At 39.5% G+C, this 22,936-nt stretch overlaps 1 protein-coding gene across 3 annotated transcripts; it reads left to right on the forward strand.

The window, feature by feature from the left end:
* The first annotated feature begins 361 nt into the window (after positions 1–361).
* Positions 362–17,991, forward strand: GPR162 (G protein-coupled receptor 162). Of its 3 annotated transcripts, XM_014062143.2 has the most exons (7): positions 362–607; positions 1,847–1,979; positions 3,803–3,818; positions 5,758–7,748; positions 10,576–10,765; positions 13,726–13,877; positions 16,063–17,991. In XM_014062143.2, exons 4-7 carry the CDS (start codon positions 6,885–6,887, stop codon positions 16,627–16,629), a joined length of 1,773 nt encoding a protein of 590 aa, XP_013917618.1. In that variant the 5' UTR covers positions 362–607; positions 1,847–1,979; positions 3,803–3,818; positions 5,758–6,884; the 3' UTR covers positions 16,630–17,991. The 3 variants fall into 3 exon arrangements, with proteins under 3 accessions (XP_013917618.1, XP_013917620.1, XP_013917619.1); XM_014062145.2 differs by lacking the exon at positions 3,803–3,818; XM_014062144.2 differs by lacking the exons at positions 1,847–1,979; positions 3,803–3,818.
* The last annotated feature ends 4,945 nt before the right edge of the window (positions 17,992–22,936 follow it).

The raw sequence follows: 22,936 nt of genomic DNA on the forward strand, positions 1-22,936 counted from the left end.
GACTTAACTATGTTGTCTCGCCTGCCCACGAGCCTCCCCGTCTTCCTCTTCCACCTTCAGGTTGCAAACCACCTGTTGGCCCGGCTGTCCGGGCCCGCCCCAGCCCCAGCCCCTCGTCTTCGGACACGGGGAGGCAGGCCCAGCCTGGAACGCTCCCTTCCCCGTTTTCCCCTTCTTTCGTCCCGAAGGGACCAAATCCCCGAGCAGCCCAAAACGGCAGGAAAGCTGCCACCTCCTGGGGGAGACGGCGGGGAGGAGGGACGCGGAAGAAGGGGACAGGCGCGCACGCACTGGCAGAGGCGGTGGGGCCGGGCCGCAGCCATTAAAGCCGCCGCCGCTGCCGCCGCCGGTGGGTGAGCGCCCTTTCCCGTCTCCGTCGCTGGGGGAGAGTCCCAGCTGCCTTTGCTCGCCCGCTGCTGTCCTCCCGCCGGCTGCCGCGGGCTACCTCTCGCTCGCTCGCCGTGCCCTGACGTGGCTGCCGTCGCTTCGGGGTGGGAGGCGGACAGCGGCAGGCGGCGCGGAGAGCAAACGAGAGAGCTGCTCCCGGCGGCGGTAGCAGAAGAAGCAAAGGATGCTCCGGTCGCCATGGCAGCAGCAGCGGCAAGAGGTAAGATGGGTCCCTTCGCTCGGCTGCCTGTTTTCTTCCAGCCTCGCCGAGCCAGGCTAAACGCGGGAAGGGGCAGCGGCTGGTGGTGGCGGTACGATGGCCTTGACCGGCGCAGCGGTCTGTGCATGGCGACTGTCTCCTCCCGCTCGCCTTGGCATTCTTGGCTGCTGGGGGGGCCTTTTCTTCTGCCCTGCCTGCCCAAGCCACGCTCTTGACTTGATCCTCTCTAGCCCTACCGAGCAAACCGACTGTCTGCCATAAGGAGTCGAACCTCCTCTGTCCCTAACTTAACCTTCCTCCTTGTTGCCCTGGCTTGGCTCCCTTCTTTGCTCCACCTCAGAGCTCCTGGTCTGCAGGAAAGGGCAAAAAAAGCGGGGGAAGGGGGGGACTCCCCCCTTCAATTTTCTCTCAGCCCAGACCTCCCTCTGCCCAGGCCTAGTGCCATAGCAACTTCTTGGAGGCCAGAGGCAGTTGCACTTTGCTTAAGGGCAAGATCAAAGGCTAAGGCATTGTGGAATGGGAAATTGAGGGGAGGAACCTTTTCATTTTTGCTGCCTTCCTTTTCCTAAGACTAGGGGATGAAGAGGAGCAGCAGGCCTCGAGTCTAACCTTATTAAGCTCCCTTGTTCATCTCCACCCTCCCCATCTCTCTGACTTGTTCCCCCTCATCTTCCTGCATCTTCCCTTTCAGTCAGAAGCCTGTGAGCGACTTGTTTCCCTAGTCACAAAAAAGTTCCCATCTGGAAATACAGCTAGGATAGTGGGAGGTGGCATTTAACAGGAAGCATGGGGCGGGTAATCGCCGGCAGAAGGCTTCCTGGAAACTATGCGGCAACCATATATCCCATACATGAAGGTGGAAAAGGCAGGAGAACTAGGGCATGTAACAATGTTGTCCAAGTTGTAGGAAACATCAGCAGGAAAAAAGTAATAGCTACTCTTGTAAATCTGTATTTAATGAAAGCTTTGTTGTTTTGGAAGACTGTGCAAAATAGCCCTAGAACTAAAGATAACCCATATCTTTATTGGCATTACATGTGAATAGCAGATGCATGGGCTACCCATGCTAAATATAGACCTTAATGACACTTGAAAGTGGTCTGATGCTGGACCCATAATAATTGGAAAAGTTATCCATCCAGGTAATACAAGGGGAGAGAAGTTATTGCTTGTATGATACTAATTAGGAACACACAAGTAGCAATGCAAAGGGAGGTTGTTTACATCTTCTGTTTGCAGGCTCCTGAGATCCATTTGGTGGGCCGTTGTGCAAGACTGAATGCTTCCTAGAGGAACTAGGCCTGATCCAGCAGAGCTCCTGACCAAATATTACTGGTAGCAATAGTAATGAAGACCAGCAAGTAGATTGAAGGTAGCATTTAAAATTAACCTTTAAGATGTTTGATTACCAGCAGTTCATGTTGTAATTCTTAAATTCATGTCTATTTGCATGATAGATTGTAAATGGATTGCTATCTATTTTGGGGAAAACAAATTTGGAGAGGAGAGACAGAGACAGAGAAAGAGAGACAGAGAGGAGGGAGAGGGAGGGAGAGGGATCCAACAAAACTATAGCCCTAGGAAAGTGTCTCTATTCCCTTCTTTCTTATTCCAGTCCATGTCCTGAATGAAAAACATTAAGGTCAGGGAAATCATTTAGTTGAAGGATGTTTTCCATCCAATAAATAAATAGGACAGATACCTAATTGTGGGCAATACCTAAGACAGAATGCAGCTTGCAAGAACTGAGCTGGAATGAGAGCGATCAGCAGGCTTGAGAAATAGTAGCATCATCATGGTGGGAGCTTAGGATAGGAACAGCATGTGGGCACTGAGAATTTATGAAATGAAAGTTTCAATTGAAGTAGCTTCTGCTACTTGGGGAATAAATGACTTGGCAGAACCAAGTGTGTGGTCACAAACATCAGTTGGGAGGCAGGTTGCATTAGCTTCAAAAGTAAGGAGGAAGGAAGAGTTGAAGGGTCCTTTGTGCTCCCTGAGCTTGGTTGTTTTATTGCAGACTACGTAGTGAAATGTCTTCAAGAAAACAACCAAGCTTAGAGAGCACCAAGGACCCCTCATTTCAACCCTGAGCTACATATATTCTCTTTTATTGAAAGAAAGAGTTGTTCTGCAGCAGCTTAAAGTTCTTCTCCACCAGCAAATGCATGGGGATAATCTATGACAATGATATTCAAGTGCTTAAGACAGAGCATTCTAATGATCCTAGGAGAGACCACCACCACTGGATTTTTCTGGAAACCTGTCTGTGTATATAGTGCTATTTCATGTACCCTGTTTTCCTGAAAATAAGACCACCTCAAATAATAAGCCCAGTCGGACTTTTGAGCGCATGCACTAAAAAATCCCTCCCCCAAAAATAAGCCTTCCCCAAAAATGTTGCAACACAGCAGCAGCCATGAGGTGACCATGCTTGCCGACTCCTGCACCTGAAAAATAATAATATCTCCCCAAAAATAAGGCCAAACACTTATTTCGGGGGTCAAGGAAACTCAGTATGTAATTTGGGGGAGTGCTGTTTGAACTTCCTTACCTTCGTCAGTGCGGTGATGAAGAGCACCTATAGCAGCTATGTTTATTTGTTCTCTATATCCAGGGTCTCCAACCTTGGCAACTTTAAACCTCCAGAATTCCCCAGCCATCTTTGCTGACTGGGGAATTCTGGGAGTTGAAGTCCGTCAGGCTTAAATATCTTTATCCCTTCCTGATCTCATCTGGTTCCTATCCATTAATTGTTTATCTTCAGTTAGATTATTACAATGTACTCTAGGAAATTCAGAAATTGTAGCAGATCCAGAATATGGTGGCAAGACTTTAGTCAGGAGTTTCACAGCATAAGTATACTGTATGAAGTTTGCTCTGGCAAAACCCATTGATTGTCCATTAATTTCCAGATTAAAATCAGATTGAAAATAACCACAGTCAAGACCTCCTCAGTGGTGGGCGCCATATTTCTAGAATTTCTTCCCTCTTAAAGTTTGGACAACTCCCTTCCTGGTTTGTTATAAGAAACTTCCCCCTTAGGACTTCGCTTTTCAAATTGTTAATCAGATAGTTATACCTGAAGGTGTTATATTACCTAATATTTGTGGATTTTAAATTGTGTTTTGTGGATTAGCCAACATTGTAATTGTAATTTTGTTTTTTTGTTTTGTATTGCCAACTGCTCTGCAGGCCAATTTTACTGGCGGTAAGTAGGTTTTAAGATGAAAAATAAAGGTCAACTAGATGCTTCCAGGATGCTCATTAAAAAAAGCAGGAAGGTGATAGCTCTCTTTTCACAGTCACTCCCCAGCAGCTAATATTTAAAGCATTCTGCCTTCAGGACAGGACAGAAACAATATTAAATATTCATTCAATTTGTCTAGCTACTTTTTTTAAAAAAAATGTTAGATTAAAGGCTATCATCACATTCAGATTTTCGTTTTTAAAAGAGTTTCCTACTATTGAGCCTAGCTGTCTCCAGCTAATAATATTTAGAAAGATACAGATATTTATCTATGCACATTTTTATATCATACATGATATCATATACTTCTGTCACATCTCTTTAGAAAACCGAAATCAATGAAATCTTTCTCTGTAGCAGAGATATCCTAGCCCTTTAATTTGTTTCGGTTGCCTTTTTGTACCATATTCAATCATTGCTGTAGTTGAGACATAGTAATAAAACTATACTAAGCAGACTTTCATTATTTACATTATCTGTTGGCAATTTCATAATTTGTCTTTTCCTAGTTAGCATGAAATCACTTTTAACATTTCATTGATCTTTTCATTTGACCTACCTACCATGACTTCAAGATTCTCGTTGCAAGATTAGATTCTGTTAATATATAAGTGAAATTTTGATACTTTGCTTCAGTGTTTATCACTTTGCATTTACAATACACAGAATGTATCTTAAAAACCCATTCAATTTTAGAAAGAGGCCTTTGAATCTTTTTGCAACCCCAAACCTCTCTTTCATTTTATATGATTAGCAACTTTAATCATTTAAATATCCAGGAGTCAGAGATGAACAGTTAATTCAGGGATCTCCAAATTTGGCAACTTTAAGGCTTTTGGACTTTAATTCCCAGAATTCCTCAGTCAGTTGTGCTGAGGGAAATTCTGGGAGTTAAAGTCCACAAATCTTAAAAGTTGCCAAGACTGGAGACTTCTGAGTTAACTGCTCCTCCCTGATTCCTGAGCATTTAAAACATGGTTTTCTAAAAAATATTGATCACCAGATAGATAGATCCTTGGAAAAATGTTTTTCCCTTCAGTTCTATTGCTTGCTCCTGGTTTAATCCATGGGAGACATTGCTGTCCTCATCCAAGATTGTTATATTGCTCAGTTTCCTCTCTGCATTTATGTGCATTAAAATGGGACACAAGTGACCAAAACGTTCTCTTAGCTGAATCCTGTTAATCTGGGCATTTTAAAGAGGCTTGCACAGGACTTTACAGAACACTGCAATAGATGAACCAAAACTGCATATTGCCACTCTTCATTACCCATAAAATCTACTAATCAAGGAGAGAAGCAAGGTAGAACTAAGGAGAAATTTCCTGGCAGTTAGAACAATTAATCACTGCAACAACTTACCTCCAGAAGTTGTGAATGCTCCAACACTGGATGTTTTTAAAAAGAGATTGGCCAACCATTTGTCTGAAATGGTATAGGGTTTCCTGCCTGAGCAGGGGGTTGGACTAGAAGACCTCCAAGGTCCCTTCCAACTCTGTTATTCTATTACTAGCTTGCCTTGCCTTACAGTAGGCAGAAGAATAGTTGGGCCTTATCAGACTCTAGGAGAAGATTGAGAGAATTACTTAAGAAATAGAAGTTAGGATGCTTTTCCTCTTCACTAGAAGCTTTCACAAAACTGTTTTTGTTTGAATTTTCCTGGGGTGCAAAAAGCAGATTACAATAGATCCTTATGCCATGACATGTGACTGAATTCAGTCTGTAGGCTTCAGTGTTGTATTGATCCAGTGTTGTGACACAATAGTTTTTCTTCTCCATTACCTACTCATTTGTGTGGGTGGATGACTAGGAATGGTTTCTGTGAGGGCAGGAGAATAGACAGGAAAAGGGTATCTTCTTGTGCTTTTTTTACATTTTCCCTTTTTTCTTCTTTTTACAGTACAACTGATTCTATAAATTCTAAATGGCTAAGGAACTTGGGGAAATTAAAACCTTTCCTGCAGTTGTTGATTGGGTATCTATGGATTCCAGACCAGAGGACAAGGTTTGGTGGATAGCCAGCCCAAGTGCCTGGCAGAAAAGCAAAGGAAGTTGGTCATGTGTGGTCATTCAACAGCTCAGTCATGTCTTTTAAAAGCCAAGACTTTCATCCTGCTTCCAAGTGAACTCTTCCAACCCTGTCCCGCAAGAACCCTTTAATTTTTATTTAACAATTAACAACATTAATTCATCTTGGAGAGGCAACGTCAAATGAGATTACGGACAGAAGTTAATTTTTGAAGACAGAGAAAGCAAGGCAGCAACAGAAGAAAAGATGGCAACAGGGAAAAAAATCTTTATCGTTTATTTACTTAGTTTTCTTAAGATGCACTATTCATTGACACATTTGGTGGCAGCTTAATTTTTTAAAGGAAATTTTAGCAGTAATCTGAATGATAAAATGAATAGCACAAATATATAACACGCCCAAAAACTATTATCGAAGCCTATAGTAAATCAGCAATTATACAGATCAGTAATTTAATACATGTAACATCAAGGGACCTTATATTTTTCCCCAAAAAACCATGTTGGACAGACATAAGTTAATATCCTTATATAGAAGCTGTTCACTAATAGTGGTCTTTTCTTTTAAGAAAATATAGGAATCCTACAATTCACTGAAGATGCTAACTTTCCTTGAAAACAAAGCAGTGTCTTCACAGCAAATAAGAGCAATTCAGCTTTGTATTGTCAGGGCCTAGCTTTTGCTCTATACAATTCATTTTTCTGGAATAAAAATATTTTTCTTAAAAAAAGAGAGAGAAAATAATCAAAAGAAAAAAGAGATGAATCAGAACCATGTCCGAGAAACATACGGATCGGAACAATGTACAGTAATTTTAAAAGTGCAAGGGATGTAGGTGAAAAGAACAACGAAGAGTGAAGAAAGACATTATATGCACTCATGGCAATAGCTAGACTTTTTCTGCACCCCTCTCCTGTTTAGGAGATAGGAGGAAGGAGGAAGTAATCATTGGGTTCTCTCTTCTGTGTGGATTCATATCCCAGGAAGGAGGCTGCACAATGAATCGTGGAGGCGACAGCAGCTCCATGGAGGAACTGTCCAAAGCTACTCTGCACACTAACTCACTTTGGTGGCTGGCTTGTGGGCTTCTTGCGCTGTTAGCCAACTCCTGGATAATCTTGAGCATCACAGCGAAGCAACAGAAGCACAAGCCCCTGGAGCTCCTGCTCTGCTTCCTGGCAGGGACACACATTCTCATGGCTGCAGTGCCACTTACAACTTATGCAGTGGTGCAGCTGCGACGTGAATCTTCTGACTACGACTGGAACGAAAGCATTTGTAAGGTCTTTGTCTCTACATATTATACGTTGGCCTTGGCCACATGTTTCACCGTGGCCTCTTTATCTTATCATCGTATGTGGATGGTAAGGTGGCCAGTCAACTATCGGCTGAGCAATGCCAAGAAGCAGGCTCTGCATGCTGTGATGGGCATCTGGATGGTCTCCTTCATCCTTTCTACGTTGCCATCCATTGGCTGGCATAACAATGGAGAACGTTATTATGCCAGTGGTTGCCAGTTTATTGTCAGTAAGATCGGCCTAGGATTTGGTGTGTGCTTCAGCTTGCTTCTTCTTGGAGGCATAGTCATGGGCTTGGTGTGTGTGGGTATTACTTTCTACCAGACCTTGTGGGCACACCAAAGGCATCATAGATGCCATCACCAAAGAACAGAAGAATCCTCTTCTTGTCCTTCTTCAGTTCACAACACTTTCAATGTGCCAGCCATTGTAGTAGAGGATGTCAGAGGCAAAAGAAGATCTTCACTGGATGGATCTGAATCTGCTAAGACTTCCATGCAGATGACCAATCTCATCAGCGCAATTGTTTTTTTGTATGACACGCTGACTGGTGTACCCATTTTGGTAAGAAATATCCCTTCCTATTTTTGACCTGTTGTTTTGGAGGATCTCTAGAAGGCATAAATCCAGCTGTGAATCCTTAATTTCTGTTAGGACTGACACAACCAAAATCACTTTAACAAAGCAGTTTGTTAAACTTGCATATACAAAGACATTTCCTGAAATAAAGACATTTGACATTCTGAAATAGAATGGTAATAAGAAGCTTTTGAAGTATATTTCAGATCTGTCATTTTTCATTATCTCTTTAAAATTAGCCATTCCTGGCAAAAATTGTATACCTCCTAGAGCCCCTGGATGAGGGAGATAGATGGGAAAGAAAAGAAAGAAAGAAAATAAATAAAGAAAGAAAGATAAATAGGTTGATTTATTGATTCATTTATAGTCTTCAGGGACTGTGTATATCAGTCATAGATTGTGTCCTTAGGCCTAGTTCCTAACCATGCACTACACTAAGGAAATACCAAACGCCTTAATAGTATTTCAAAAGGAACCTATACACCAAGTAGGGTGGGGTGATGGTGATGGATGGCTATGTAATACATGGATGGCTTTGAAGAGTATGCCAGGAGTAACACTGCAAATTAATAAAATTTTTGATACATTTTTCTGTCTTGTTAAAAATTATAATTGGTGGCCATCTCTGGAGAAAACTGGGGATTTCACTCAAGGCTTTGGGGACTCTGGGACCACATGTGGTACCCAGGTGTCTTGTCCATGGAAGACACATCATCTGGCATCAAGGATGGCTGCTCTAATCAAAATTGTGTTCTGGGTGTAGTAATTTGTTTTTCATTATAAAAGTAAATAGATGTCATGGGTGGATAGAAAGGAAATACAGGTATTCTAGGACATTTGGGGTGGGGGTGGGAGTAAGTACTTAAACTGTCTTAATGTCCTTAATGCCATTCTGGTCTCTCAGCAGTGCTGAGTATATCTTAATAATCCATTGTATGTATATGTATATCCCTTTTGAGATATATCACTGCATGTTTGATGGTTTCATTCATGCTGGACAAAAATGTTTGAATCTTGAGAGCTGTTTATTTCTATATGTCCAAGAAACCAGGGCTAGATAAAAGTCCATATTTATTGCTAGACCACCTGATTGACATGTGCTAGATCAGCAATTATTTAACAATAGGAATAATGAAATTCCTCTATTCTAAATCCTAATGTTAATGTGAAACAAATCTGAGCAGGTGGCAGCACTCAGCCAACCTTGACAGATGGCAGAAGATAAATATTTGGCCAGAGGTAGCGCCTGGCGATGCCAAGATTGTTGGTTAGACGGAGAAGTAAAAGAAAACCCAGAAGAAAACTATAGAAATCCACTTCTGCTATATTGCTAAGGAGACTGCATGGATGTAGTATCATTTGCTTTAAGATGCTTTGAGGTGTGGCTGAATTCTAAATTAAATGTTTTAATAAGTGCTTTATAATTTTATTTTTTGAACTTTTTTTAAATGCACGAGTTGTTTTTTACATGTATGTCTCAGTCATAGTAGAAAATCCCTGCAATTATCTCCAAATACTCCTTGTCATTTTTTCAGAAATTCCAGACAGTCAAGGGATAGAGCAAAGATAACCCTTTACATTTATGGGTTTTTTGCCCCCGCCCCCTCATTTTCAAGACAAACCTGAATTGGTTTTTTTTATGCCATGGTTTTACAGATCACTTTTAAAAAAACACAACACAGAATTCCTTTACCACTCAATGTTTCAGTGAATAGAAATAAGTTAAGGTCTTCCTTCTTAAGAATAAAACATATTGCAATTGTCAATTTCAATGTATCTCTTGAATTTTCATTCACAATGCACAGTTACTGATTTTGTTTTTCTCATCCAGCAAAACAGAGTTGCCAATAATTAAAGAAAAATGGCAGGAAACTTTACAGGAAACATTACTAAATGGATCTACTGTTAATTGGAATTTTAGAATAATATAAAATATTTCTTAAAAATATCAATAGCATTTTTTAGGGTATAGATATCCATGGAGATTATTTTTAGGCACTGATCCGTGAGGTCACAAGAATTATCTGGTGGTTGTAACATCTGTGCAATCATGTGCCATACATCATTTGAGATAATAACACATACTTGTTTAATTTTCACAATAACCAACATATTGCTATATAAATGCTATAGGGAAAACAGTATTTTCTCCATAGAGATAATGATTAAATCCAGCAGAACAAATCAAAACTGCAGACTTCTTTCATAAAGAAAGAATGCAGAAAAGTAACTGAGTATGACCAGAGTAACTGAGCTATTAGGATTTTCTGTAAGGCAATTACGGTATGCTGGCCCTTTGCTGATGTCACTTGATCAGCTCTTGCTGTTTACTTGATGATAGCAATAATTAGAATTATTTTCTTTACAAAAATAATTAAAATTCTGTAATGTGTTGTAAGACAATAGCCAGCACATACTGAAATTATTTTCCAGACATACAATTTCAGCTTCTGCATATGGTGAACTAGCCATTAGGAAGCTGTTCACCAAAAAGTATTTGCGAGCGTTTCCCGTCCCTTGTAATGCTGGAGTAGAAAACAGGCAATAATTTAAAAAGTGTGCTGAGGGTGGTTGCATTTGCCACAATACATGTTTATGTTTAGCTATGTTTTCACTGATTCAGCTGATTGGTTTTTTTGAGAATATTCCATTTGCAAAGCCTATCAGTACTCTGAAAGTTAAAAGAACATGAGTAGCATTCCTGTTTTAGCTGTCTGAGAAATTTTCTGATAGTCTCTGGAGTGTTCTACCATGAACAGGGAGCCAACTGTGGAATTTTACTCATGCCAACTCTTATCTCTCCTTGTTTTAGGTGGTCAGCTTCTTCAGCCTACGCTATGACACTGCTCCCACCTGGATGGTGCTGGCAGTGCTCTGGTGCTCCATGGTGCAGACGCTGCTACTCCCATCATTCATCTGGTCTTGTGAACGTTACCGGGCAGATGTCCGGACTGTCTGGGAACAATGTGTAGCAATAATGTCAGAAGATGATGGGGAAGACGGTGAGCAACCTACCCACTTCAGTCTTTGTATGATATATTGAGGAAGCCTCATACTGTGAAGAGGGGCGGGGAATAATCACAAGCTTCAAAGGTGTGAAGTGTGAGATCAGCAACCAGAATTAGGTATCCTGTCAGGAGATTCATCAGAGGAGCAGCTATCTTTTTATCTGTTGCAAATTTGCATATTTTAGATGGTGTTTATGTGTCTGTATTAATTCTCACAGAGTGGCACCTTAAATAATTCCTAAAATTGCAATGTTTTCCACAGAGGAAAATAAAAAAGTTCCTTACTTTCCCTTAGTTTTAAGGATGAGGGCTACATTAACATGTTATTAACAGTTTGCAAGAGTTTTTGGAATCTTTATACTCAATCCCTTCAGCATGATATGCGCAATCAATTTCCTATCCAATCCTGCCATTTCCATATCCAAGACAGGGAAAGGAAGGCAGTAGGTCTAAAGAGTAAATCCTTATTCCTAGAAGCCTGGAAGCCAATCTGTTTCTGCAATTATAAAGTCAAGTACCAAGATGAAATTTAAAAGACAGTATTGCCATTTGTGGCATTCTCAATGTTAAAATATATGACAACATGTTACTGAAATCAAATTGTAGAAAATCAATTGATCAGATGACATCAGCTAATATTCAGGTAAAATATCTGAAAGATCAAATTTACACATGTGCTTTTTCAATAACTAACTTTAGAGTTCTAATCTAGAATGTGATTCTAGTATAGTATAAATCTTTATTACGGTCAAAGACCAGCAATATACATTATTTTTTACAACATATTTAAAAGTACTGACATTAAAAGTGGATAATAACATACATGTTCTCAAATTGTTCAGGTCACTCTCTGGTTTACATGGGTGAAAAGTCGATACATATGGGAGTAAAAACAATGGTCCAGAAATTGTTAGAGATATGTCCAAATAATTGGTACACGATGACAACTATACTTCTGTAACCAATTTTTTTCTTGTGGACATTGCAACAACACAGAATTTTGCCACTGCATACGTGGTAGCTGGGTTTGTGTCCTGGAGGAGAAAGCCTACCTAAAAATTGTCTTCCCTCCCTGACAATCTCTCTAATAAGGGGAGAATATATGCAGACCTACAAACTCTGAGAATGTGATTCTAATCACATAACCCTTATTTCATTTCCCCCCGCCCAGCACATACCATGCAGATAGTTGTATACTGACTCAACTATCTTAAGAGCAACTATCTTGCTCTTAACAACATTTATTAGTTGTATACACTTAAACAAATACTAGATTACTATAAGTCTGGAGGCAGAAATGCTGTCTCTCCATTTCTGCTGTTCTTAATAGATCAGTACCAGATTAGGATGGGACATGGTGGCTTAGTGGCTAAAACACTCAGCTTGTTGGTCAGAAAGATTGACAGTTCGGCGGTTTGAATCCCTAGTACCGGGTAACGGAGTGAGCTCCCGTTACTTGTCCCAGCTTCTGCCAACCTAGCAGTTCGAAAGCATGTAAAAATACAAGTAGAAAAATAGGGACTATTTTGGTGGGAAGGTAACAGCGTTCCATGCGCCTTTGGCATTTAGTCATGCCGGCCACATGATCATGAAAACGTCTTCAGGCAGCGCTGGCTCTTTGGCTTTGAAACGGAGATGAGCACCGCCTCCTAGAGTCAGGAACGGCTAGCACATATGTGCGAGGGGAACCTTTACCTTTACTTTACCAGATTAGGACATTGTAGGCCTATGTCTTTGTCTGAAGCTTCATCCCATGATCCTTCCCCAAACTGCTGAGTTGCTTGTGCTGATTAAAGGTTAGAAATAATGCTGACCTTATAGGCATCTTCCAAAATCAGTTCTTAGACTGGATTTGGACATCCAGTAAAATTATAGAAATCCTAGTAGAAAAATAAATTCACATTTGCACCAAATGAGACAAGAATTAACTCCAATTGTTCTACCCAAGAAGGGCCATTTAAACAGGAAATCAAGGAATTGAACATAATCCAGCTTGTTTATTGCTTAGGTTTCTCAGCAACCTCATTGTGTCTCCGGACACAATTCAAGGTGTTGGTTATCACCTTTAAAGCCCCACATGGCTTAGGGCTAGGGTACCTTTGAGACCGCCTGCTGCCACATACCTCCCAGCGGCCAGTAAGATCCCACAGATTGGGCTTCCCTCAGATGCCGTCAGCCAGACAGTGTCGGCTGGCGGCCCCTCGGAGGAGAGCCTTCTCTGTGGCTGCTCCGACTCTCTGGAACCAGCTACCCCCGGAGATCCGAACCATACCCACTTTCATGGCCTTCAGGAAAGCTGTAAAAACTTGGCTGTTCTGGCAGGCCTGGGGCTGTTGACCTCACTGTTGAGGTCCAGCCCCGATTAGAATGAATGTATGAGGTGTTGCTGTTTTTAAACTGTTTCTTTCGTTATGTGTTTCATTATGTGTTTTTTTCTCTTTATTTTTGTAAGCCACCCGGAGTTCTTTGGGACTGGGCAGCATATAAATGTGTCTAATAAATAAATAAATAAATAAATAAATAAATAAATAAATAAATAAATAAATAAATAAATAAATAAATAAATCTCTCTTGCATACATAGCATACCTTTTAACAGCACTAAAAATGAGATAGGAACATATTATGGGCTATTTATTGCAAGCTATTAACAAAAGCAGGTCTGTACTGTGAAGTGCAGGACTAGTACAGCACAATATAGACTTAGAATCCTAGGTGGGTAAAATATTTTTTAGAAACCAACAACATATCATAGCCTCAATGACTTAAAAAACATTTTTATTAACTTATAAAATATAAAATACAAAAGTAAATAAAATAGCATTGAGGAGGGGAAAGAGAAGTGAGCCACAATGATTTTAAAGATACCCTGCCATGCCAATGTGCAGATGTGTTTTCTCTATGGTAAAGGGGAGACTGAAGGGGTTTTTTAAGCTCTTCTGTTCTCCTATATAGATGGCCCTGGTGATGACTATGGAGATGGGAGGATCTGCAAGGTGCGATTCAATGCCAATGGTGCTACAGCCATGAAGCAGGATCCTAGAGATGCTAAGCTGCTGCCGGTACACCATATGCTGTTGCCTCATGACAGTTTACATTATTTGCAGGTAAGCTGCCTGCTCTGAGTGATAATTGGTTGCAACTACCATATGAATAAAGAACCAGCGTTTTTAGTAAAGATACCGAACTGCAGATTCTAGTCCATCTGCAACTATGGAAGTCACTGGATGATTTTGGAACAGGTGGTCTCAGCCCAGTCTACTTGACAATTGCTATTGTGGAGCAAAGTAGGAAAAGGGATTACTTTGTATGCTACCATGAGTGCATAAACAAAGAACAGGATAGAATAGCAATAGCAAAAGCACTTATATACCTCTTCACAGTGTTTTACCTCTTTAAGCGGTTTACAGAGTCAGCATATTGCCCCCAACAAACTGGGTTCTCATTTTACTGACCTTAGAAGAATGGAAGTCTGAGTCAACTTTGAGCTGCTCAGAATTGAACTCCTGAAGTGAGCAGTGAATTAGCCTGCAGTACTGTATTCTTACCACTTGCCACTACGGCTCTATTGTGTATCAGAAACCTGATACACAAATTACACTTCTAAATATATGCATATGGTTTTCTATTAGACTGAGTCAGTCCATGGTCAGTGTCACCTAATCATGTTCTCTTAGATTCAAAGTACTGTATTGCAACAACTCACTGTCCTTTGTACGGTAAGCTAATAAATTGGATTGAGAGACTGGCCCAAAGACACTTAATAGATGTTATGGCTAGAGTTGAACTGAAGATCTTCTTTTCTAAGTAGAATTTCAAATTACACAGCATCGATCTTGAACTCTAAAACTGGATTCTGCTTTTGATTCTACAATTTACTGGAGGCTTTTTAGGAAGACAATGGATAACCATTTGTATGGAAATCCTGCTTGAGCAGGAGGTTGGACTGAATGACCTCTGAGGTCCCTTCCAATTCTTATTCTGTAATCGACTTCATAATTAGAGACATGCTAATAGCTAAATGGGTCTTTATTATTTCTGAGAATACAGAGGCATTTAAACTTATTAGTTTGATGAATGTACATAGTTCACCTGTTTTCTAAGCTAGTTGTTTTCATAAGGGGGCTAGTAACTAACTAAACAAAGAGTATTGCCAGGTAGATGCCAAACTGCTATGTGTTAATTAGGCTGTATTTTCACAATCATCTGGAGTGGGGGGGGGGACATTTAAATATAGAGCTTTTTAAAATTCATACTGTGTAATCCATACAACCTCCCATCTGTTTCTACATCTCTTGTAGGAATATGGCACAATTTTCCTCCAAGCATCTGAGCTATATGCAATAATTCATGTTTGTGTGTTTAGAAAACATCATGGGAGAAAAACAATTTGGAGGTTGATGTAGCACTGCATGGAGATACAGTAGAAACTTTATTCCCTCTACTTAAGCCGAGTTGAACTGGGGAGCTGCTCCTCTAATTATTGAACATATTGAAAGATTAACATTCCAGAGTAACGTGGATATACTGGCTATTCAAGCTTTCCTTTTATAATTGAATTTTATACCGAGAAAAGGGGTATCTGAGAAAACACCAAAGAACCCCCATCTGGATTTTTCTAAAATTCCTTGAAAATACAAATTGAAAAATGAAGCCCTTGAATAAAAATATCATTAGTGAATTTCCCCCATTTCCACAAATACATAGTATAAGAAAGCATGTATAGAAGAGAGAGAGAGAGGGAGGGAGGGAGGGAGGGAATTACATTTTTTTGTAAAACGGCATTATGAGCAGATTGTCACATAAACAAAGAACAATTAGGAAATTCAAATAACCATACATTTCAAAGCAAATATATCTGACAGCAGCCTTCTCTGATCTTCTCCATCTTGAGATGGCTTTTGCATGCTGAGAAAAGAGATATTCTAGCAGTCTTAACTGCACAGGAAAAAAGTAAACCTGATCTTTGCATGAGGCGTTCTAGCCAATTAGTGGTAAGGCATTGGAATGATTAACAAATTCTTGAGAATCTTTTCAGTTTCATACTATTAACATTTGATTAAAGACAATTCAAACTTAATTACTTTAAACACTTTACCATGTATTCCTTTTGAAATCTGCCCGTGAACCATCTGGGACTTGTTATATAAAGAGAAGAGAGGAATATGCTAAGTGGTTCAGATTTCTTTCTTTCATTTAGACTCCTAAAATGTTTAAGCTATTGGACATTTCTATCAATGGAGAACAATCTATATTCTTCAGCTGCTGTTTGTCCACTGACTTTCCTTTCAGGTTCCTATCTCCCGGAGGATGTCTCACGATGAAACCAATATATTTTCCTCCCATCGTTCGACTCCTTCCTTCCTTCACAAGTGGTCCTCATCTGATGACATTCGGGTGGCTCCTCCACACAAACATGGAGGACCATCCAGTTTTCTGCCTCCAGAGTTCCGTAGCTACCATCCCCGTCGACGTTACCCTGAGGATGAGTTCACTACACTTCGGCAGTTTCTACAAACCGGAATGGCTCGGGGACCTGGCTCCAGTGCTTGCTTCTTCCGCGATGAGATTACAACCTTTATTGATGAAACACCGGTGCCCTCCCCTCACAGCACCCCACGCCACTCACGCGTCCCATTCACAGTACAGCGTGAGAGGCACCATTCCCTAAATGGCGCCGAACTAGAAGGCTCTGATAGGAACCAACAGTGTTCATTGACTGATGGCGAAAGTCTATACCTCTGTGCTGGAGAACAGGGGCCTAGCAAATGGATCATGGGAGCTCATGGGGCACAACCCTTGCAGGAAGTCATCCTATACAATGGCACCAAAGGCAATAGCTCTGCTGTGGATTTTTAAGGAAATCCCAGAACTCAAAATTTAGGCTCCCGTGTTTTTTCTTGATACTCCCAAGAGGATAGGAGTTATGCCATAAGGGAACCTGATATGGAGGGGAGAATAGTAGTGATAGGGTAGAAAAACGTCACAGCTGGAGAGCACAATGGCATCCTGCTCTCAGTGGACAACTTTAGCCCAGACCACCCTAGTTAACTGAGGGCACTCTTTCTCTGCTCTCTATCTTTGGCAGTGTTGTTAGCACTATCCATTTCACACCTTTCTTAGCTCCACTCATTGTGAGAGAGAAAAAATCGGGTGCGGTGAGAAGGAATATATATTTATATATGGAAGGTATATTCCATATATATATAAATATATATGAAATGTCACATGTGTCTGGTTTTTGTTTTAATGTTAATTAATCATGTTTTTGTGCTATTAAAGTGATTCAGGCTACAAACCGATATGTACTTAGCTGGGAATTAGTGCCCCTAAAAACTACAGGACACACCACAAAGGTATATAAGAGAGTGCTGTCATCAAGTGCTTAGTAAATCTTAGCAGGACAAACTGGGAAGAATCACCCTTAGCTAACCTTACCTACCAATGAAGTGCATTAAATGTGAAAAGAGGAATCACTTGCAGTGATCATGAAAGTATTTATTATGCATTCCAATGTTGATTGATTGATTGATTATGGGCCATCAAGTCATTGTTGACTTCTAGAAACCAGTAGCTCACACATAATACCACAACAGTTCTTACAGTGGGTCTCTTGGAAAGCATTGTCATCCATACATTACAGATGAGGAGGGCTAATGGGAGACATAAAAATGTTCAAGAAAGAAATGGACATCATCATCAACAGAGAATGATGAAAGCAGGATTTCATTAGATCTTTGACAGCTATCTTTTATCATTATTCCATCACAGATGCAAACGTAAACAGAGCTAGTGCCAAAAACTGAAAGAAAGACACTATAAACAGCTGAACTTGTCTGGGTTCATATATTCAAAGTTTATTTTTATGCCAGATCTATCCCCAGAGGGTAGTAGTTAATTCAGGGGAAAGAGAAGAAGGGATTTGTCTAGTGTTGTATTCACAGTTGAAGTACTTCCAGATGATGCTTTTAATGTGCAATTAGAATTTTATGAAGGTAAAAATGTTATTTTCCATCACTCAGTTTTTCATGTTTCCTACAACTATTTTTTACCAAAGAAAATTCATTAAGGAAAGAAAGATGGAATCGTGGCATGGTGCCTTTTGGCTGATACTACCTAAAAGACAACCATTTGGGGATATTGAGTATGGATATATCATGCCTTGTTCACTCACATTTTGTTGGTAATGGGGGAACATATATATGTGATCCACCTATGTTGTAGCAGCAATAGCAATAGCAATAGCAGTAGACTTATATACCGCTTCATAGGCCTATCAGGCCTCTCTAAGCGGTTTACAGAGAGTCAGCATATTGCCCCCAACAATCTGGGTCCTCATTTTACCCACCTCGGAAGGATGGAAGGCTGAGTCAACCCTGAGCCGGTGAGATTTGAACCGCTGACCTGCTGATCTAGCAGTAGCCTGCAGTGCTGCTCTTTAACCACTGCGCCACCTTGGCTCTTAGCAGATGGTAGCAACTACCTGATTTTGATTGATATCCCCCAAAAGCTAAACAGAGTTGGATCTAGTTAGTAATTAGATAGAAATTACCAGGAAGTGCTAGTAGGCTAGACCAGGAACTCATCAAACACCCCAGAAGACAGCTTTTGTAAACCATTTGATTCTTCTTCCTTCATTTTACTTCTAATGATCTTGACCTTTAGTCCCTTCGAATAATGTTGTGGAACTTGATTTCATTTTTTTTCTTTGTCCCTTCTCACAAAGTTCTGTAAAACTTTTAACAAACCTCTTTTGTAAATCCATAGGAAAAATATCCAGGGTTTCTCTTAATTAAAATGGATTTACAAATAACAAATTACGACAATCGATTGTTCTTTTGTATGTCCAGTGTAAGATCTTTTACCATCTCATTCTTGTAGCCTGTCATCTTTAAATCCACTTTCAAATCAGTCTCAATTCTTTCAAGCAAAACCTTCCATAATATCTTATTAAACACAGTCTATAATGACACTCTTAAAATTAACTTCTCATACATGGTTCAAAAATACCTGACAATGTCTCCAAAGTTAATTTTGTTTCATTCTGTAATTGTAAGTTGAATTTGAGATTTCTTCTTTAATTGTAATTTTAGTTCCCTCTAGTATCCAATTTTTAAAGTTTTACTTATCCTGAAAATTCACTTTTGAAAAAGAAATTAAAACAAAAACATTTTCCTATGGGAAGAATTCTTTATAATTAATTCCAAAATCGTATTTCATTTGTGCTTAGTCCACTTAGTTCATTAACTTTCTAAAATTAAAGTTTAATTCACCTTTTGCTGATTATTCACCCTTCCCATTTTATATAATTCTTGAACTTGTAGTTAAAACCTATTTTGCTAAGGATCTTAGGAAAACTGATCTGATGTGTAAAATCTGTTTGATCTCAAAGGTCCCTAATAGCTAAAAAACAATTAAACAATTTCTGAAAATGATTAGAAAGGTAATATGTAATCTTAGTGTCCTTTCAAACTGCCAACTATGGCTTGAGCAAGATTACTCTTTTCTTGTTTTCCAGGGTTCTCAACCCACCAGACATTGCTGTCTTGGTCTCCTTGAGGGGAGCAGATGTCTGGAGGACTTGCAGGTGATCTCGAGTTCTTTCTTTGAAGCGGAAATATCAAAGAGCCAGTGTACTCACCAGTTGTTCGTTCTGCTATGAATGTTGGCTCCACTTTTTTCAAAGCCACCTTCAGACTGTCATTTCCTCCTCGGAAATCACAAATAGGCCTTTTTAAGCCAATCACCTCTCATGTTTTCTTAGAACTCCAAATGACCTAAACACTTCTACGTTATTTCATCTCAGCCATCCATTCATATCACCTAGCATTAATACCTTTTCCTCAGGACTGCACTTATTTAGAAAGTTGCTAAATTTTTCCCCAAACTAACCCCCGATTCTACCATTACACTATCACTAACCTATGAATTCTTATTGTCATATGAACAGCAAAGTAAATGATACAGGTTCATTTTTTCTTATATACATTTTATTTGCAATTCACAGTGAATTCTGTAATTGTGTTCATTAATTCCCCACAACCAAGCTACCTTCATTCAAATTTATTATATCCTTCCCCTTTCTCTTAGTTTCACAGGCACATCATGTGTCTTTTTTTTTTGTTTTATCAATTTCACTCAACAATGCAAGGACCGTATCATTTATACTACAAATCACAATATTTCATGTGCCACAGTTGTTACTAGATAAACCCATAATTACTGATATCTACTATTGTGGCTTTCACATAAGCTTTCATATAATGGCTTGTTACCAATAAAATAATGTATTTCAGTCAGTTTAGATTCATTTAGGATAATATGCCACTAGTATAATCAAAGGCCAATTTTACTCCAATTTACACTATTCCAAAAACCTATACCATGGATTTTTAAACAAAAGACTATTTTGCAAGTCAACAAACTGTTACAATTACTCACATGACATCAACTTAGAGATACTTAGTTTACCGATGGCCACTCAGAATATGCTAAATACTGTACAGGGATATCAAAGTTCTGATCACATTCTTAATAGTTCTGGAGAGTAATTAATTTAAAACACCTGCAACTGGTCTTAGGAATTAGTGCGATATGTATTAAAAAAAAAGACGGAACTTCAACCACATTGTTGTAGTCACCATCTTGACTTTTTTTGACCATGTCACTTAGATACCTCCTACTTAATTTCTATTCTTAGTATTTTCCCTGGTAGATCAGGAACAAATCGTCTCCTTTCCTCCACCCACAGCATGTAAAAAACTCAAATCTATTGACCTAGGTGCCTGTTTTTCACATGGTAATGAACTGACTCATATTTTTAACCTTATATTCTATGTTAACAATCTAGATACCTATGGGTAGTAAGAAAAAAACTATGTTAATTCAACTGTAATATATTGGAAGGGAAGCAACCATGCCTACTGATAAATTCTCATTTTAAAAAAATGACAGCTAATAGACACCAATCAAACGGAATCTTCTGACATATCCAGGGAAGATCCTTCTGCTAGGGGCTCTCCCACCCTCCATCACTAAAGGGCAAAACTTGAAAAAAATGCATGAGATTTTCCTGCGCAAACCCAGAAATGCCAAACTTAGAAAACCTTATGAATACCCTAAAAGCTTTAAAGGTAGCTGTAGAACTTTCTGGCCAAGGAAGATTTCAGTGAGAATTTTGGAGTATACAGAAGAAATTTTTGGGGGGTAAAGAGGAAGAACACTGGAATGTAATAAATACACATATAGGATTGCAAATAAAATTCATAGTTAGTTTAAATATTATCCTATGTTATTAAGTTATCCTAATTTCAGTGTTCCAGCTGGTGAAACAAAAAATTACCTATTAGTTAAATCCACTTTCCTGACAGTCTTATAGGAAATGATAAAGCAGTTGATTAAGTTTCACTGATTAAAGCATTAGATCAAACAATAATCAACCGGAGGTATATTTTGGGAAATAATAGCAGAGTCTGGCTCTATTTAAACTCCTAGCTGGGTTCAACTTATTTTGGAGCACCTCTGGTTTGGTTGAAATAAGCCAAAAGTTAGGGATTTGTCAGAGAAAACTGATGACCTGCTATATACAGCTACAGTGAGAGTCCCCTTTTTGGAGAGAGGACCAAAATCTCTTGGATTTTGGCCAATATGGCATTCTACATCATTGTCATTCCAAAAGGAAGGTAGCTACATCCATTATTCAGAATGGACATTAAATAAATTGGAAGGTGCACAACAGTGAGGAAAAAGGAGAAAAAAGGTCAGATAAGGAAATACATTTCAGAAAATTCCTATAGGAAAGGCATCGTAAAGATGGTGAACATAATGGAAATTTTGCTGTTTTGAATAGTGGTGGTAATGTTTACTAAAGCAGGTTTTTTTCTGACAACCTCAAAAAGGACATTTTAACAATGGACAAACTGCAGAAAGGGGCAATCAAAATCATTAACGAATTGAAAGAACTTTCCTACGAAAAAGATTAATGCTTTTTGACAAGAGAAAAAAACAAATAAAAGAGGACACACAAGAGAGGTATATAAAATAGAATGTACCGGGATGTAGCTCAGGACTGAACTGTGATGTCCTTGGTCTCTCTAAGCTTGACTGTTAGCTTGCAATTGTTTCATTACCTGACTAGGTAACATCATCAGTGCAGGTGATTGTGGGGTTTGTTCCTTGTTTATATACAGTTCAGTTGCCCTCCTTAATAGGTCCTTGATTATGCAATTGTGTTCTGCTTCATCATTTGGTGTTAATCCCCACTTATCTGGGGTATCTGTTTGCTGGACTGTATGTTTTCTGGTCTGTGTTATTGTTTTTCTGAGTAATGTCTTAATGTGATGACTTTTTAGTCATTCCCCTTTTTCTTGATCTCTGCACTCTTCAATCAGTTAACTATTTTGCAATTTAATCCTCTTCATTTTCTCTGCACAACTAATGCATATCAACCAGCCTCTCTCCTACAGGTCACTCACCCCTGTGCTCAATCCACATTCATTCAGTAGCCACTCATTCTCAACTATAGTATCTGTGTTTGACAACAGCCATGTGTACATATTAGGTGGCAGGATAAGGGCAACAATGCATTGGCTTGTAAGATAGCTTCTGCATAAGAAATTCTAGCTCACATCGAACGTGAAGTAAAACTCAGCTTTGATTGAACTTGTGGCAATGTGGCATGATATCAGAAGGAAGACCAAGGTTGTTTCTCTATACAAAGCAGATGAGTGCAAAAACTACAGCTAGATTCATTTGTTACATGTACCTGGAATAGTGTTTGGCAGGCTTCTGACTGAAAGAATACAAGAAGAATCAGTGAGCAAAATTCAGGAAGTGCAGGATGATGTTAGGCTGGGCAACATACATAGGTCTGCTCTGTTATATAGTAGGACGTGAGTGGGTTAAGAGAAATGTAAAAATAGGTTGAGCAATAGCAGGACTGAGTTTTTAAGAAGTGTGCAGATGGTAAAACAAAAAAGAAGAGAGGTCAAATGCACAATACTGTAGTGGAATTTCCTGCAGGTTTTCTCCATGCATCCCTGTTCAGCTTCCAGCCAGGATCAACCGGGTGCTGCCACCTGCTGTGATACCATCCTCTCTAAAATAACTGATGGGCCCTTCCACAGCAGTCTCAGTTGAATCACCCGTTATAGCAAAGATTGGGGTG

The sequence above is a fragment of the Thamnophis sirtalis genome, unplaced genomic scaffold (genome assembly GCF_051295495.1).
Source record: "Thamnophis sirtalis isolate CommonGarterSnake01/CBP01778 unplaced genomic scaffold, rThaSir2_p1.2 scaffold_5, whole genome shotgun sequence".
In the NCBI taxonomy this organism is placed as follows: Eukaryota; Metazoa; Chordata; class Lepidosauria; order Squamata; family Natricidae; genus Thamnophis; species Thamnophis sirtalis.